Source organism: Grampus griseus (assembly GCF_964374135.1).
Source record: "Grampus griseus genome assembly, chromosome: 6".
Classification (NCBI taxonomy): Eukaryota; Metazoa; Chordata; class Mammalia; order Artiodactyla; family Delphinidae; genus Grampus; species Grampus griseus.
In genome coordinates this window covers 64,379,721-64,395,951 of record NC_139000.1, presented here as the reverse complement: position 1 = coordinate 64,395,951, position 16,231 = coordinate 64,379,721, and the positions used below count along the sequence as shown (strand labels likewise).

The 16,231-nt window shown below is 33.8% G+C and overlaps 1 protein-coding gene across 3 annotated transcripts in view; it reads right to left on the bottom strand.

Moving 5' to 3' along the window:
• CCDC171 (coiled-coil domain containing 171) overlaps positions 1-16,231 on the bottom strand; it is a 348,708-nt gene that overhangs the window by 258,152 nt on the left and 74,325 nt on the right. For all 3 annotated transcript variants that reach the window (XM_082657166.1, XM_082657167.1, XM_082657168.1), the window contains 2 exons: positions 13,437-13,597; positions 8,218-8,356 (listed from right to left, as the gene is read on the bottom strand). In XM_082657166.1, coding sequence (XP_082513292.1) covers positions 8,218-8,356; positions 13,437-13,597 — 300 coding nt within the window. The remainder of the gene's footprint in view (positions 1-8,217; positions 8,357-13,436; positions 13,598-16,231) is intronic.

The following is a 16,231-nucleotide window of genomic DNA, read 5'->3' as shown; positions in this document are numbered from 1 at the left end:
ACTAAGGTTTTTAATTTTGATGATTAGTAGATTTTCTTGAATGAAAGTTTCTCCTTTGCCCTTAGGACAATTTTCAGAGCTTTATATGGTTGGTTTTTTGTGGTTGTTTTTTTAATTTTTCACCAATTAAATTTTTTTTTGTTAAGTTCACCAAGCTCCTTACTCCATCATTTCAGAAGTTCTTCCCTACAATATATTTTAATGTCCTAAAGGTTTAGTATCCTAGGACTTCTTATTCAGCATTTTCCTAATATTGTCATAGAAGTATATTTCCAGAGGAAATCCAGCATCATATTCACAAATTACATGCATATACACACACTCTATTATTTCAATACATATATTATCTTTAATGCTCACTGAAAATCCTGCACAGTAGATATTATTAGCACCATTTTACAATGAGCAAACAGATTCAGAGGGATAATATCACTAAAGGTCACACAACTATTATGAGATGGAGTTGTGATTAAAACCCAGATCAATCTGTCACCAAAATATATGTTTTTCTATTATGAAATGCCAACTGAGGCTAAGTCCCCATCAATCTCAAGGAACAGAAATTTACATAAGTATAAATGTAGAATTCCAGAAAAATTGCATACTTGGAGTCAGCTTAATATAAAGGTTCAATTAAATTCCTAGTTCAACAATAATTCTTCTCTTTCAAGTGTAGCGTTCAATACTGACTAAACAATGAGCTAAATATGTGAAATAAGTCAGACAGAAAAAGACAAATACCATATAATCTCACGTGTGGAATCTAAAAAACAAAACAAATAAACAAAACAAAATGAAAACATACTCATAGATACAGAGAACAAATGGTGGTTGCCAGAGGGGAGATGGGGGAATGGGTGAAGTAGGTGAAGGGAATCAAGAGGTACAAACCTCCAGTTATAGAATAAATAAGTCACAGGGATGTATTATACACCATAAGGCATATCATCAATTATACCATAATAACTTTGTATGGGGACAGATGGTTACTAGATGACTTACCATGGTGATCACTTCATAATGTATTTAAATGTTGAATCACTATGTTGTATAACCTAATATTGTACATCAGCTATATTTCAATTTTAAAAAGATGAACTAAAATTTCAATACCATTACAGTTTAAAACCAAATTTAATGTCAAATTAGCCAGGAAACACTGATTAGTGTAAAATTTTTCAAACAATAAAGAAAAGATTTGATGAATGAAAGGCTTAAAAATTAATTAACTATGCCTTAAAGTTGCTATTCTATTTATAATTAGTAGTATTATAATTTTCTACAGAGATATCTGGGTCATAGTCTCCTAATACAGCCAATACAAACTTTACTTACATCTAATAGGTTTATGAACCAGGTTATGACTGGAAAAACTGTCCTTTTCATTGTTTTTTACTGAAGTAGAGTTGATTTACAAAATTGTGTTAGTTTCAAGTGTACAGCAAAGTGTCCTTTTCTTTTTACAGTTGACAATTTTTTTCCTAATAAATTGTTTTTGTTTTATAAATGAAGCTTCCATTCTTCATTCATATAGAGAAAACACCTGGGACTTTTTTTAAGTGTGGATTGCACTTATATTTAAATTTTGTTCTCAAAGCTGTTAGTTCTCTTAGTAGCCTTTTGATATGCAAGAAATTCTACAGAACCTACCAACTAAATAAACAAAACTGCTGGGTCAAAAACAAAGTGCAAAGCAAGATAAAATACTAAGTTTCTAATTTTTGATTAACATGCTTTATTGTGTGACATAAAGAGTAAGTTTAGGTTAAATGTTAAAATGCTGATTCAACAAATTCTGTAATTCTAAACATGCACAGAAGTTTAAAAGACAAAATGGTAGGATAAAAGAACTCACTTCTTTTTGTCTTGGACATAATTCACATAAAGAGTTTATTACCCTAGGAATAAAAGTTCCTTACTGCTATGTTGGCTAACCAGATGATGTTCAGATGAACATTTACTGATCACTCACCATGAACCAAGAACTACTTTATAGATGTCATGATGAATCTACAACCAGTGTAGAAAGGGGACTAAAAATATCAAAATATTCAAAGAAAGTTCAGAAACATTTGTGACTGACAGACCTTAATATATTATTAAAGAGGAGTCAAGGTTGGTTATAGAATATCTTAACCAGAAAGATAATGAGATGACAAAGAACTATGTAGTATTTCCACCTTGGTATACTATACACACTGCTGAAGTAAATGAATTTCTGGCTTAATCTAACATGTCATTCTATCATCTTATCTTTCTTTGAGCCTATAAAAACTCATCCCTCACTTTTGCTAACCATGTATGAATATCATAAATGGATATGCATGTAAATAAAAATTTCTAATACAAACTCGTGAAAAAAACATAAAAAAGCATATGCAAACATTTATATCTAGAAATCAGCGAAATGAGCCCTGCTGATCTGCAATGGAAAAGTTGACTCAAACCATAAATAAGAATAAAAGCAATTAAGGGGAACTTTTGATAAGGTTAAAAATTATAGAAAAAACAAACAGGTAAAAAATAAATACCTTTACTTAGTCACTAGATTTGTTTAATGAAATTAGCATTTTAAAAGTAGGTTGAACTTTTGTAGCAGTGATACGTAACACCTATAATTTCTGAACAGTTTTGAACTCACATAAGCTTTTAAATTAGTTTAAATATATTTTAAGCCATTACAAAGGAATTCTGAAAAGAACAGAGGAGCATCAGAACCTGCAACCGACATCACATACTTATGCTCCACATCTCACCTTTTTATCTTATCTTCCACCCAGTTACCACATAGGCAGCCCATTTGTAAGGACTCCAGGAGAGCTTGCTCAGCTAAACTGAATTTGATCTGGTTAGCTTTCATAATCATCACCATCTGCAGCTTTTCCTTTGTTCATATTGAAGATAACTAATCTCTCTTACTTCTTCATAAAACAGTTTACTATTTTTTTCCCTCCTTGCTCACCTATGCTGCTTCCACGGATGTGAGCATTCTATGATCCCAATTGCTTATGGCATATGATGAACTGTCATCTTCCCTTACACAGCTTTACACTTAGTTTATTTTTCAGAAAATGCTACTGTCCAGTCTCAATTTAGGCCCTGACATATAAATATCTCCCTCTATCTCTATCTTTCTCTCTCTCTCTCCTTCTCTCTCTCTCTCTCTCTCTCTCTCTCACACACACACACACACACACATGCACACGCACACACACACACACATGCACACTCACATGTACACACACGCACACAAACACAATACCATTTTATTTTTTCCCAGGTCAAAAATGAGATTTAAATTTTCAAAACTTAAGAATATACATATTAATAAATTTCAAAAAGCTTAATAAAAAAGCTTTATGCCCACATTATAAATTTAGGAAGCCAGTCATGTAATGCACATTTAAATACACAAATACAAACATACACACATTTGAGAAATACTATTTAATAGTATTAAATTTTTAAGGACCACTAAGAGAGACAGAAAGTGATGTTTATATTAGCAAAAACAATGCTCATATATAAATACTACTCCTATTATTGGTAAGAAGCAAGAATCAACAAATTTTTAGTAAAAATTCAGAATAGAATTTTTATTAGCCCATTAGTTTTGAATGCCTCCTGCAAAATCAGAAACATGTCCTTCTAAAACAAACCTAACTGATCATTTGATGCAAAAATATTATCAAGAAACTTTTACTTTACCACAAAGCACAGCAATCAAAGCACTTGCCCAAATCCTATCTAATGCTAGCAATCATTATTATTATATAATCAGTCAAGCCCCCAAAGTACAGGGAAAAAATATACACTTGACCATTTTCAATCACAAGTTCTTTAGAGAATAAAATATTCTTTGAGCAAAACCTCATGAGAACTAGAATTCCCTTTTCAATATGTGGTCTCTCCTAGAGCTGTAACTAAATATTACTGAGTGGCAGAAAAACAAATCTCAAGAAATGATGGACTTAAAAAAATTTCATTGTGGAAAGCACAAAGCAAATCCTAATACCAATTTGAAAATGATAGCTCCCCTGCTTCAAGAGAAGCAGATATAAAAACTCACAGTACAAAAAAAAAAAAAAAAAAAAAAACCTCACAGTAATGACTAAAAGACCCAACTGGATCTATTGAACCTCTGAAGGGCTTTAATAAGCATGATCACTAAGCAGCTTAAACTTGAAATTCGGTTTTAATTAGTAGTTGATTAAATGATTATTAAATTCATAGAATTTAAAATTAATAGTTCAACTTTAATCAAAACTTTTTAAAGTCAAATTCAATAGTGTATAACATGGAACATGAAACTAATTTTGTTAAATCCTTAGATGTCCTATGTTGAAATTCTATTAATTCTATGACATTAAAAATAATAATATACTACTCATTTGCTAATCATATCTTCTAAATCCACACCTTGAATAGGAGTAATTTCACGAATATAAAAGTACAATTAATGTTGGCTGCGTTTATATTCCTTAAATATCAACAAAAGACTCAACATAACCAGTTTGAACTTTTCCAAAATTATGCTCTATATTTTTATTCTCTCTCTTGAAACAGGGAAGCTATCACTTTGCAACTGGCTTATTGACACTGTGTATATCCTGACCTGGATGATCTCTATGGTTTCTTCCAATTCTGAGAGACTATGTGACCTTAGGTTATACAATTACTTTTTTTAAGTCTCAAAACTTCCTGAAGCCTTTGCATATATTAATAATACCTTGATCTCACTAGTAAACCTATAGAGGAAAGTGGCCTTAATTTTCTCTTACAATGCAACATAGAAAATAAAGACCAAGACTTGAATAATGGTCATGAATGTGACCTAAACTAGAAAACAAGTGGTTACCTCAAAGGGAGAGGAAAATTACCTGTAGCTAACTTATGCTTCCCATCTATATTCTATAAAAGCTGACACTACTACGTTCAATAGAAACATAACTGTGGGAAAGACACACTAGGTTACATAGGATCATAGGATGTCATTAAAACAAAGTTTTATTTCCAAAAACAAAAGGTAAAAGCCTCTTCTTAAGGTATTTTCTCTTCAGTCAAAAACAATTATGAATTCAAAGCAAAAATAACAGACTGTAAGGATGCAGAACTAAAAAAAACTCCATTTTTTATGGTTTAAAATTCTTAACTTGACAGATATCTCTTTAGAGAGAAATTTATAATATTCCCCTCCCAACTCAAAGTCCACTAACCTACAGAAAAAATAAAAGGAAATAAAGGACTATGTACCCAAAAAATGATTTAAGAAAGCTACAGATGTTTTTTAATAAAAAATAAAACACTGTACTTACTATTTAAAGTAATAGTATTTTCATTAAATATTTTTTAAATTTCATATTATGGTTGGGTAAAGAGAGAGAAAGCAACTGTTCTAAAAAGAATAGAACAAGTTAAAGGAGAAAGCTAATAATAAGGAAGGATAAAAAGAGGAGGACAAGAAAACAGAAAGATGGAAGAAAATAAGACATAAAGCTAGGACTTCAAGAGAGATGAAAAAACAGAGAGGAACATATAAATAGTTAGGCTGAACCATGTGAACTGTAGATCACTTAGGCTGCAACCTGAATATGTTTCTGAACATCCCAATGGCTCTTCCACCAGTCAGAACAATAGTGCTTTATAAGCTGAGCGCCAATGGTCCAAACAAGCAAACGGTGGTTGCTAGTGAGCTACAACTTGCCTATTTCAGACCATCCACCAAATTGTAAAAGTTAAAAAGTAAAAACCTATTGGCACCAAGTAAATTATTTTTAAGCACAAAGCACCCTGAATTCAGTGGTGAATTCAGCCAGTCTTCTTTTATCTAGTCATTGGAGTGCTAGGAGACCAGAATCAGGAGGATTCACGCAACTTATATTGGTGACAATGTCTTCACCATTGCATTCTCAGTTATAACTCACTTTCCAAACTGTTTGATTACAGCAAGACCAATACTCAGCTCAATGACTCTGACGTGTTTTTCTCCACCATGATTCACCCTCCTGAACCAGAAGTGAGAAGTGGGATAGCCCATGAAATTTAGGGTAGCACATAACAGCGAACAGGCACTACAGCATGCCACACAGAGAGCTCTAAGTTTTCTAAAATCCCACATCCAAAGAACTCAAACTACAAATTCAACCACAGTGTAAGCAATAATATCAATCCCTTTATCAGAACAAACTAGATATCCTGAGTTAAATGGAGACAGAGTTGAACATTAGAGGATATACAGACATTTGTTACGGGAAAAGAAGGAGCATTTCAGCCAATGTGGTCAAAAATATGAACAACCAAAACAGAAGCAAGAAAGTTATGAAAATATATAATTTGTTTAGGAAGCCAAGAGTACTCTAATGTGCCTGAAGCAAGACAGATAGAGGGCCACCTGTCTGTATATAATACTGGGTCATTTGAAAATGATAAAGAGTATAATGTTATCCCATCATTACTTTCTTTGTCATTGTTACCTTTCTAACTCGGCAGCATTGATTTGGCTACCACTTCTTAGTATAACCCTGAGTTTCCATCTTTTTGGACAAGGAAAAAAATATTCATTTTCCTCAGTAACTAACATCGCTAAGAGTTGTGGAATATAATTGAAAGTGAAGTAGCCAAGTCTCTGGGGAAGGTATGTACGTGGAGAACAAGACAATGAGGAAATAGGGTATTACTATAAACTTTATGCCCTCCTTCTTGGGGTTCCAAGCAAACTGCAGAGTGGGAGTATGTGCATCAACCAAATAAATCCATCCAACAAATGTCTACTGAGGCAAGTACTACTGTGGAATCTTGGCATGTAAAATGAAGTTAGCCTCAATGCACTCTCAATCTCTTGGCAGAGATAATACACATCAGATTTTGGTGTTATGATACAGATGCTAAACTAAGAACTAAGGAAACACAAAGTTGGGAGGGGGCAGAATTCTGAATTTAGATGGATGAAAAAGTAGGAAAAGACGGAACCATAGACAGCGTCACAGACGGCAAAATTTCAGAGCTGACCATCACAGGATAATATAGGAATTTGTTAAGAGAATGAGCATTTCAGTCAACGTGGGTCAAAAAATAAACAGTCTGAACAAACGTAAGACACTGTGAAGACATATAATGTGTTTACGAAGCTGAGAGTACTTTACTGTGGCTGAAGCAAGACAAAGAGAGGGCAACGGCAATAGAAGAAGCTGGAAAAGTTAACATAGAGCCACAAAGAAAAGGGCCTTAGATTACATGACATGAAGTTGGACTTTATTCTGAAAGCCACAGGGAGACACTGATTGTTTTTTAATAAATGGAGGGAGACAAGAGCAGATCAATACTTTAGAAAGATAAATTTGGTGATGGTGTGAAGGCTCGATTATTGGGGAATGGAGACAGAGTGATCAGGTTCAAAATGATTATAAAAGGGAGTCTTTGGGGCTTCCCTGGTAGCACACCGCAACGAAGAGTAGTCCCCACTCGCCACAACTAGAGAAAGCCTGTGCGCAGCAACAAAGACCCAACACAGCCAAAAATAAATTTAAAAAATAAAAATAGGGCTTCCCCGGTGACGCAGCAGTTAAGAATCCACCTGCCAATGCAGGGGACACGGGTTCGAGCCCTGGTCCAGGAAGATCCCACGTGCCACAGAGCAACTAAGCCCATGAGCCACAACTGCTGAGCCCGCGTATCACAACGACTGAAGCCTGCACGCCTAGAGCCTGTGTTCCCCAACAAGAGAAGCCACCGCAGTGAGAAGCCCGCACACCACAACGAAGAGTAGCCCCGGCTCGCCGCAACCAAAGAAAAGCCCACGCACAGCAATGAAGACCCAACGCAGCCAAAAATAAAATAAATTTATTTTTTTAAAAAGTGGGAGGAGTCTTTGAAATCATTAGATCTACCGATTATAAACCCTAACCCCACCTCCATCTAGGTAACATTGTTTTATGCACTTAAAAAAAAAGAAAAACACCTGAATCAGTTTGAAAACACTCTGTAATTCAGACTTTCCACTAATTCATTTAGTTTTCCCAATTATTCCAAAGAACAGAGGTTTTATTATGTATAGCTTTGTTGTAAACAGTGTCTCCAGTTTTGAAATTTTATATCAATGCCACCAAAATTACTTTCATACAATTATCTCATGGCATGTAGTGAGAAAAAAAAAACCTGTTAAACATCCAATTTGACCCAATAAAGTAACTGCCATAGGGTTTTCTTTTTTATCCTTACCATTACAAGTTCTTCCTGTAATTCACTGCAACTGTTTTCATTATACTGGAGTCTCTTTGAAAGGTCTATAATTACTTTCTTCTGTTCCTCGATTTCTTCATTTAGTTTCTTGTTTTTGGAGAAATACTCTCTCTCTAATCTGAAAAGTTAAAGTGTCAGAGCAGGTTTTTCAAATATGCTTTTATCAGGTCCTATTATACAACTTTAACACAAGTCGCAGATGTATTATATATCATGGTTTCATGCCCAGAGGTTTTAAAGGTCACTTCTCATTTTCTCAAATAGAATTGTACATTCTTAAATGAAAGACTCTGAAGGAATAACAGTTGAGGCCAATAGATAACATGTAGAGGTGGAAGTTGAAAAAGTGGCATAATATGCATGTTATCTAGAAATACAAAGTTAAATATCAGAAGAAACAGCTATAAGAATTAAAATTGGTTGCTTCAAAGGAGCAGAAACTGGTCGTAGAAAGCAATGGGGTACCAAAATGTGGTTTTTCATGAGCTTAAAAGCACTATTTTACTTTTTAGATTATGTACAAGTGCTAACTTTATTAAAATCAAATTTTAATTTAAAAATTAGTAATCAGCAAATATAAAATTAAATGCACCTGGTATTTGGTGCTATTTTATAAATAAAGTCCAAGTTGAGTCCAGTGAAATGGTGAACAGCCCTTGCTGTCAGTAATCTCATGCACAACCCAAAGAAGTTGGCTCCTATGCTTCTGCCAACAGCCCCACCCAAGAGGAATGAGTAGGGCGGGAGTAAACTGAAGGTTCAAGGGAGCCCCAGTCTCTCTGAATCCAACAGAGAAGAGTCAGGACTTGACAGATGGAGGATTTTAGGCAAGAAAGGAAAGGGAGAAGAAGGAAACTTGTAGTTAAGAGCCGTTCTTTCCTACTGGATTCCCATTTTGTTGTTGTTGTTATTGTTGTTTAAGAGTTCAGCTAAGAATTTGACAACAGTACAGCTGTTTTAAAAAATAGCCATCTTCAGGCTATCTTTTACCAAGAACATAAACAATAATAGTGCCACAAGTTATAATACTGGGTTGGCTAAAAAGTTCATTCAGTTTTTTCAGTAATTTGGCTCTAGTACACCTTAGTTGTCTTTACCTTCATTCGAAACAATTTTGTTACACTGTATTGTGACAGCTGTCATATCAGCGTGCATTTAAAAAAACTTATCAAATTTGGTGAATTTTTGTGTAGCCATTTGGATACTGAAGATGGAAGAGAAAAGCAAATTTTTGGCATATTTTGGCAAATTTTACGCAACTGAAACACAAAAAAAAGATTTGCGCAGTGTATGGAGAAGGTGCTGTGACTGATCGAACGTGTCAAAAGTGGTTTGCGAAGTTTTGTGCTGGAGATCTCTCGCTGGATGATGCTCCACGGTCGGGTAGACCAGTTGAAGTTGATAGCGATCAAATCGAGACATTAACTGAGAACAATCAATGTTATACCACGGGGGAGACAGCCGACATACTCAAAATATCCTAATCAAGCACTGAAAATCATTTGCACCAGCTTGGTTACGTTAATCGCTTTGATGTTTGAGTTCCACATAAGTTAAGTGAAAAAAACCTTTATGACCGTATTTCCCGACGTGATTCTCTACTGAAGCGTAACAAAAATGTTCCGTTTTTAAAACAAATTGTGACGGGTGATGAAAAGTGTACAATAATGTGGAACGGAAGAGATCGTGGAGCAAGCGAAATGAACCACCACCAACCACACCAAAGGTCGGTCTTCATCCAAAGAAGGTGATGTTGTGTATACGGTGGGATTGGAAGGGAGTGAAAACCAAACAATTAATTCCAACAAGTACTGCTCTCAATTAGACCAACTGAAAGTGGCACTCGACGAAAAGCATCCGGAATTAGTCAACAGAAAACACATAATCTTCCATCAGGATAACGCAAGACTGCATGTTTCTTTGATGATCAGGCAAAAACTGTTACAGCTTGGCTGGGAAGTTCTGATTCACCCGCCATATTCACCAGACATTGCACCTTCGGATTTCCATTGATTTCGGTCTTTACAAAATTCTCTTAATGGAAAAAATTTCAATTCCCTGGAAGACTGTAAAAGGCACCTGGAACAGTTCTCTGCTCAAAAACATAAAAAGTTTTGGGAAGATGGAATTATGAAGTTGCCTGAAAAATGGCAGAAGTTAGTGGAACAAAATGGTGAATACATTGTTCAATAAAGTTCTTGGTGAAAATAAAAAATGTGTCTTTTATTTTTACTTAAAAACCAAAGGAACTTTTTGGCCAACCCAGTACTTTTGTACTTCTTTTTATACTTTTGGTTGATGTATTTAGAAAAATAAAGAAGTCCCTAAATACTGAATGTAATAAAATAAATAAATTTAGATTCAGTCTGTTCAGTATCATATCCTTGACTAGCATTATTTTAAACTAAATTTAAACTTAAACTAGATGTAAGGATTATCAGGATCTTCTCCCTACCATTGCCCAACAATCAGTTAGTTACAACAGCTAATGAAGACCTGACACATTGAAGGGAATTCCCTGGCGGTCCAGTGGTTATGTCTCTGTGCTTTCACTGCCAAAGGCACAGGTTCGATCCCTGGTGGGGGAATTAAGATCCCACAAGCCGCTCAGTGTGGCCAAAAATTTCAAGTATAAAAAAAATTACTGAAAAATTTTAGTTTTATACTGTAAGTTTTCAATGGAAAAAAATTTATAACTAAGAAAATTTAATTAGAGGAATATAGAGAATATATATTCTTTCTAAAATTATACATTATATGTATTCATTAAAATAGCCTGTTATTCAAATTCTTAGCTGAGTTCTTCAAAAGATATGTTTAATATATAATAATTTTACTTATTATATTATTATATGTAATATTTAATATATAATAATATATTAAATATATACATATATTCCATCTAATATATATGTATACATATGTATATTCCATCTACATATGTATACATATATATTCCACTGAAAATAGTTTCATGCAGGAATATTCACTGTTATGAAACCGTTGGCCAAAATTAAAACTCTAAAATACACACACAGTTTTTTCCTCCTGCCTTTTAATGAGATCCTGCCTAGATCTACCTGGAAGGAAACAGAAGTTTAAAACCCTTAACCACCTGCAAGGTTCAGGCAGCATTTCCTCTATAACCTCGTTATCACCAACTGCTAAATCAGATCTATCCAAAAGGTAAAACAATGTCCTACCCCAAAACTCACTGCTCTCAGAGTTGTAAATTAAAGGTATTATTTACCTTAAAGACCTAAAATATCAATTCTCCTTTTGAAATACATTATCCAAAACTTAGAACTACTTTGAAAAATTAATACTTGAGAGTTTGTGACTCTAAAAGATTTTAAAGACGATTCTGAAGAAGAATCAGACGTATAGGTAGAAAATGAAATAACTTATCCAATCATCCCTCATGTCATATCAGTCCTTCTCATACCACTGATAAATGGAAAGGAAGTGGCTGTCGTATGACATACAATGACAAGAAGGAGGGGATGGGGGAGAGAAGTCACAGAAACTATCAATGAGTCGTGGACTTTAATTACTACTTAATTTTTACTGTTTCTTGTTTATTTATTAATATTATTAGTAACTTTTATTATAGCACAGTTATATAGGGATGAAGAACAGATAAGGGACATTATATTAAAGCATTTAGGATTGTCAGCTGGTGCTTAGCTGTAATACATAATTAATATTTAGAACTGTTAGTTTGTGTTTATTGGAATACAAAACTTGAGTAAAATTTTTCAAGCACCAAAACACAAATAATAGCAAAACAAACATAAGGAAAAAATTTGCTCTGGAGTCCAATTTTAAAAGTGCATAGGTTACACTTAGAGCTTAAACGTTAGCAATTATCTTAGAATTCCTCTAATCCAACCTTTGCAGAGCTCTCTTCTTCGGTATCCATGACAAAGAATCATCTACCCCCTGTTTCGAACTTTCCAAGGCAGAGAGTTCACTAGTTCCCCAAAGAAGCCTATTATTTCACTGCTGGAAAGCTTTAATTGTTGGGAGTACAGTCTGACTTCTTACAGTTTCACTAGTAGGTCATAATCATTACCTCAAAGCAACAGTAAAGAAGCCTGTACTATATGCTACATAAAGGCCCTTCAAACATATTTATATATAAATGTGCAGATTCAAGATATGATTCAAAGGAAATAAAGGAGCATAAGTCCTTAGAATAATGTTCACAGAATGTCATTTAAGTCATTCTGGAGGAAACAAGAAAATTCAGTTAAGAATTACTCATTTAATGTATTATAAGCATTACTAATAAAGGTAATCACAGTTAAAGAGTTTTAAATTTTTTCAAACTTGTCTTTCAAGTGCCATCTTTATAATTCCTGCCATACTCACAACTCTAAATAATACTTTTCTTTAAATTAACTCACATCGTAAGTTAAATGAAGTATTTTAAAAGGAAACTATATTATAACTGTAAATGGAAAACTACTATCTGTCATAAATAAACTTTAAAAATAAATACATAACTCTAATATATCAACCTATTATCATGTCATGTACCAATGGTGGTACACATTTCCTCCTCTGAGAGGAAATGGCTTAAAATGTCTACTATTGACTTATTTTTGGAAGCATATTAAATAGCTATAGACTTCTTAAAAAATTTCACAGAACTTTTCAGATGATAGACATATGAATTGAAAAAGGTTAAAATCAATAGGAGTCAGAAAGATCCTGACTCTACACTTAGCTGTGTGTCCTTACCCTCGTTAGGCCTCAATTTTCACATCTGTAGAACAGGGATAAAAAAGAGTAGTTTCCTCATAGGGTGTTATAAATTAAATAAAACCATGCAATGCTAGGTATGGAGTGAGCCACATACATGTTAGCCCCCGTAGCAGTATTATTCCTGCTATTATTTCTACAGTTTACGAATATCTCAAACATTACCCATCTCCCACAGAGCCCATTTTAGGTGGCCTAGAAGTCAAGGCCTTAAAGATACTATATTACATCAGTAAATACAAAATATATTAATATATTTACTTTCTAGTATAAGAAAGTATTTCTGCATTTCTGAGACTCCTTGGAATTGCCATGATACTTCAAAATCCAACAGAGCATTTCCATATTTACCTAGTACTACACATTCATACTCATGTAGATTTCATAAACTCTTAATATTAATTCAGAGAGTTTTACAGTATAACACTTACATATTTAGTTTTGCAAAGCTCTCTTGTGCATTATGCTTTTCTCGTTCATATGCACTTTCAACTTCTTTGAATTCATTCTTGATCATTTCCAAATCAGCAACAGCTTCTGCTTGGCTGGCCTTTTCTACCTGCAAAGCTCCTTCAAGGTCTCGAATCCGTAACTACCAGATGACAGAAAAGTAATTAAAGCAAGAAAGGAAACGCTAGCACCAATCTCAAATTGAGTAGAATACTTTATCAAACAGCAGATTATCATTCATCCAAACAAGTCTTTCTTTCTGTTTTTGGTTTAAAAAAGGAAAATAAACAAAGGGCAGTTTATTCCCTTTCTCAACATGTGTAATGGAAGAGAAGAGTGGAAGAATACAGACTCAACTGTGCTATGAAAAGGGACAGGCGGATATAATATAATGCGTCCCATCAAAGTGCCTAATTTTGATCTACTAACCCATTTGGACATTTTTTTAATAAACATAATAAATTAAGTGGTCTTTGAAAACTAGAGGGAAGTAGCCTTCCTCTCTTTTGAGAAACATTATTATATGAACATCTTTATAAGCCTAACAAAGTTAACAGATCTTTTTATTCCTGGAGATTTCTTACTGTAGAAAAGCAAAATTTTTATTATCAAATAATACTATTGGGCTTCCCTGGTGGCGCAGTGGTTGAGAGTCTGCCTGCCGATGCAGGGGACACAGGTTCGTGCCCTGGTCTGGGAAGATCCCACATGCCACGGAGCGGCTGGGCCCATGAGCCATGGCCGCTAAGCCTGCGCGTCCGGAGCCTGTGCTCCGCAACGGGAGAGGCCACAACAGTGAGAGGCCCGTGTACCACAAAAAAAAAAAAAAAAAAATCAAATTTGACTAAAATATTTGTGGGTGTAGTAATATGATATCTAGGATTTGCTTCAAAATGATCTGGGGGTGGTGGAGTAGAAGAGCGCTAATATTATAGATAAAACACAATTGTCCTGTGAGATAAGTCTTGAAGCTGAGTGATGGGTACACGGGGAGTCCATTTTACTATTCTCTCTACTTTTGCATGTACTTGAAACTTTACACAACAAGACATTTTAAAAACTAGATTCCCTGTATATGCCAACAGTAGAATAGATAAAGTGCATATCCATAAAAGAATAATTTGTAGCTATAAAAAGGCTACAAAATAACTTTTGAAAAGCAACTTGTCCACATGGTTCTCTGTGTAGTGTTAATACATACTGGGAGAAGCAGAGTCCAGATTATTGTATGTAGTATGCTATATTTTAGGTAAACAAGTGGAAAAAATAAGGATAGGCAGCAGGAAAGAGAGAACAATAGGAAAGACAAGAGTGAAAGCAAGAGTTCCCGATCGCCTCAATTTTGTTTTAATTTTTGAACTATGTGAATATTTTATCTTTTTAGAAAATTAAGTTAAGAATAAAAAAATAGCTTGGCTAAAGCTCACAAAAGGAGGTGGTAGGAAAAAAATGCTTCACACTAGATAGAAAATGGGGCTTTAGAACTGTAAGTCTCAGGTTTGAGTCGCAGCTCTACAAATCAACTTATATGCCCTTGGGCATATTAAACTCCAAAAGCCTGAGGTTCCTCATCTGTAAACAGTAAATACTAACAATAACAATAATAATAATAATAATATACAGACTCTATAGGGTGGCTACAAAGACCTAATGAGACAACATTTATTTAATATTAATATGTATTTAACATTAAATGTAAATATATAATAACTATTTAATAAGTGTTTAGATAAATATTTATTAGGCACTTAATATGTGCCAGGCAATGTAGTGCTCACGGTATATACAATCATCATGAAAATATACAGTCTCAGCTCTTGTTAGGAAAGGACAGACCATAAGAGAATATAGGCAAGTGCTTCCTGTCACAGAAGCAGGCCCAAAGGGCCATGAAATCAGAAAAAAGCTATGAACTCTGTGTGACACAAGCTTCCCAGGGATGGCAAAACATAACCTGAGTTAGGAAAAATGAACTCACCAAAAAACGAAGCGTAGGAAATATGAAAATGTTTCATAAATTAATCCATACAAATAGTAATCACCAGAATTATTTCTAATTATCCAAAACTATTTTGGATTAATTGAAACATCTATTCTCTTACACTAAAGTAAGGAAGTAGAATAGATATGTAGATACAATACAACTTTGTACATTTTCAAATTTGGTCTTTTAAACTATTTTTCTTTGTGTTATTATGTCTAAACCCAGTGTACAAGTAAAAATTAATAAGTCTAGGAAACATTTTCTTCTATCTATTGGTATGTTCTTTCAGAAACTATGCACATTCAACCACAAATGATAAACCAATCCAACTGAAAGAAAAATAGACAAGCAATTCCAAGTCACTCTTGTGAATCTACTTTCTCATTTTTATGACATAGCATCCAAACAAATTTAATAACAGAATACTTCAAACATATTTTTAACTCCCATTTATAGTAAGATGGTGATTAATTACAACTCAGTAGTCTCATTTGCTTTTAAACTACTCTGAAACTGAATTTTACTGGGTGTACCTCACTAAAAATATTTGTCAATATTTATAGATCTATGATTCAAATACACACTTTTGCTTTTTTCCTAAGTTATAGCACTAAGTTGGGTATCAAATATTAATTTTTAATTATATGAGTAAAAAATACACATGTAACAATTTTCATTTTTATACCTATTAACTATATATTCCCAGTGATATAACTACAATGAAAAACTTAATTTTGAATTCTACTTCTTGTATGAATTTAAAACTTCAGCCTTATTGCCTATTAATGCCAT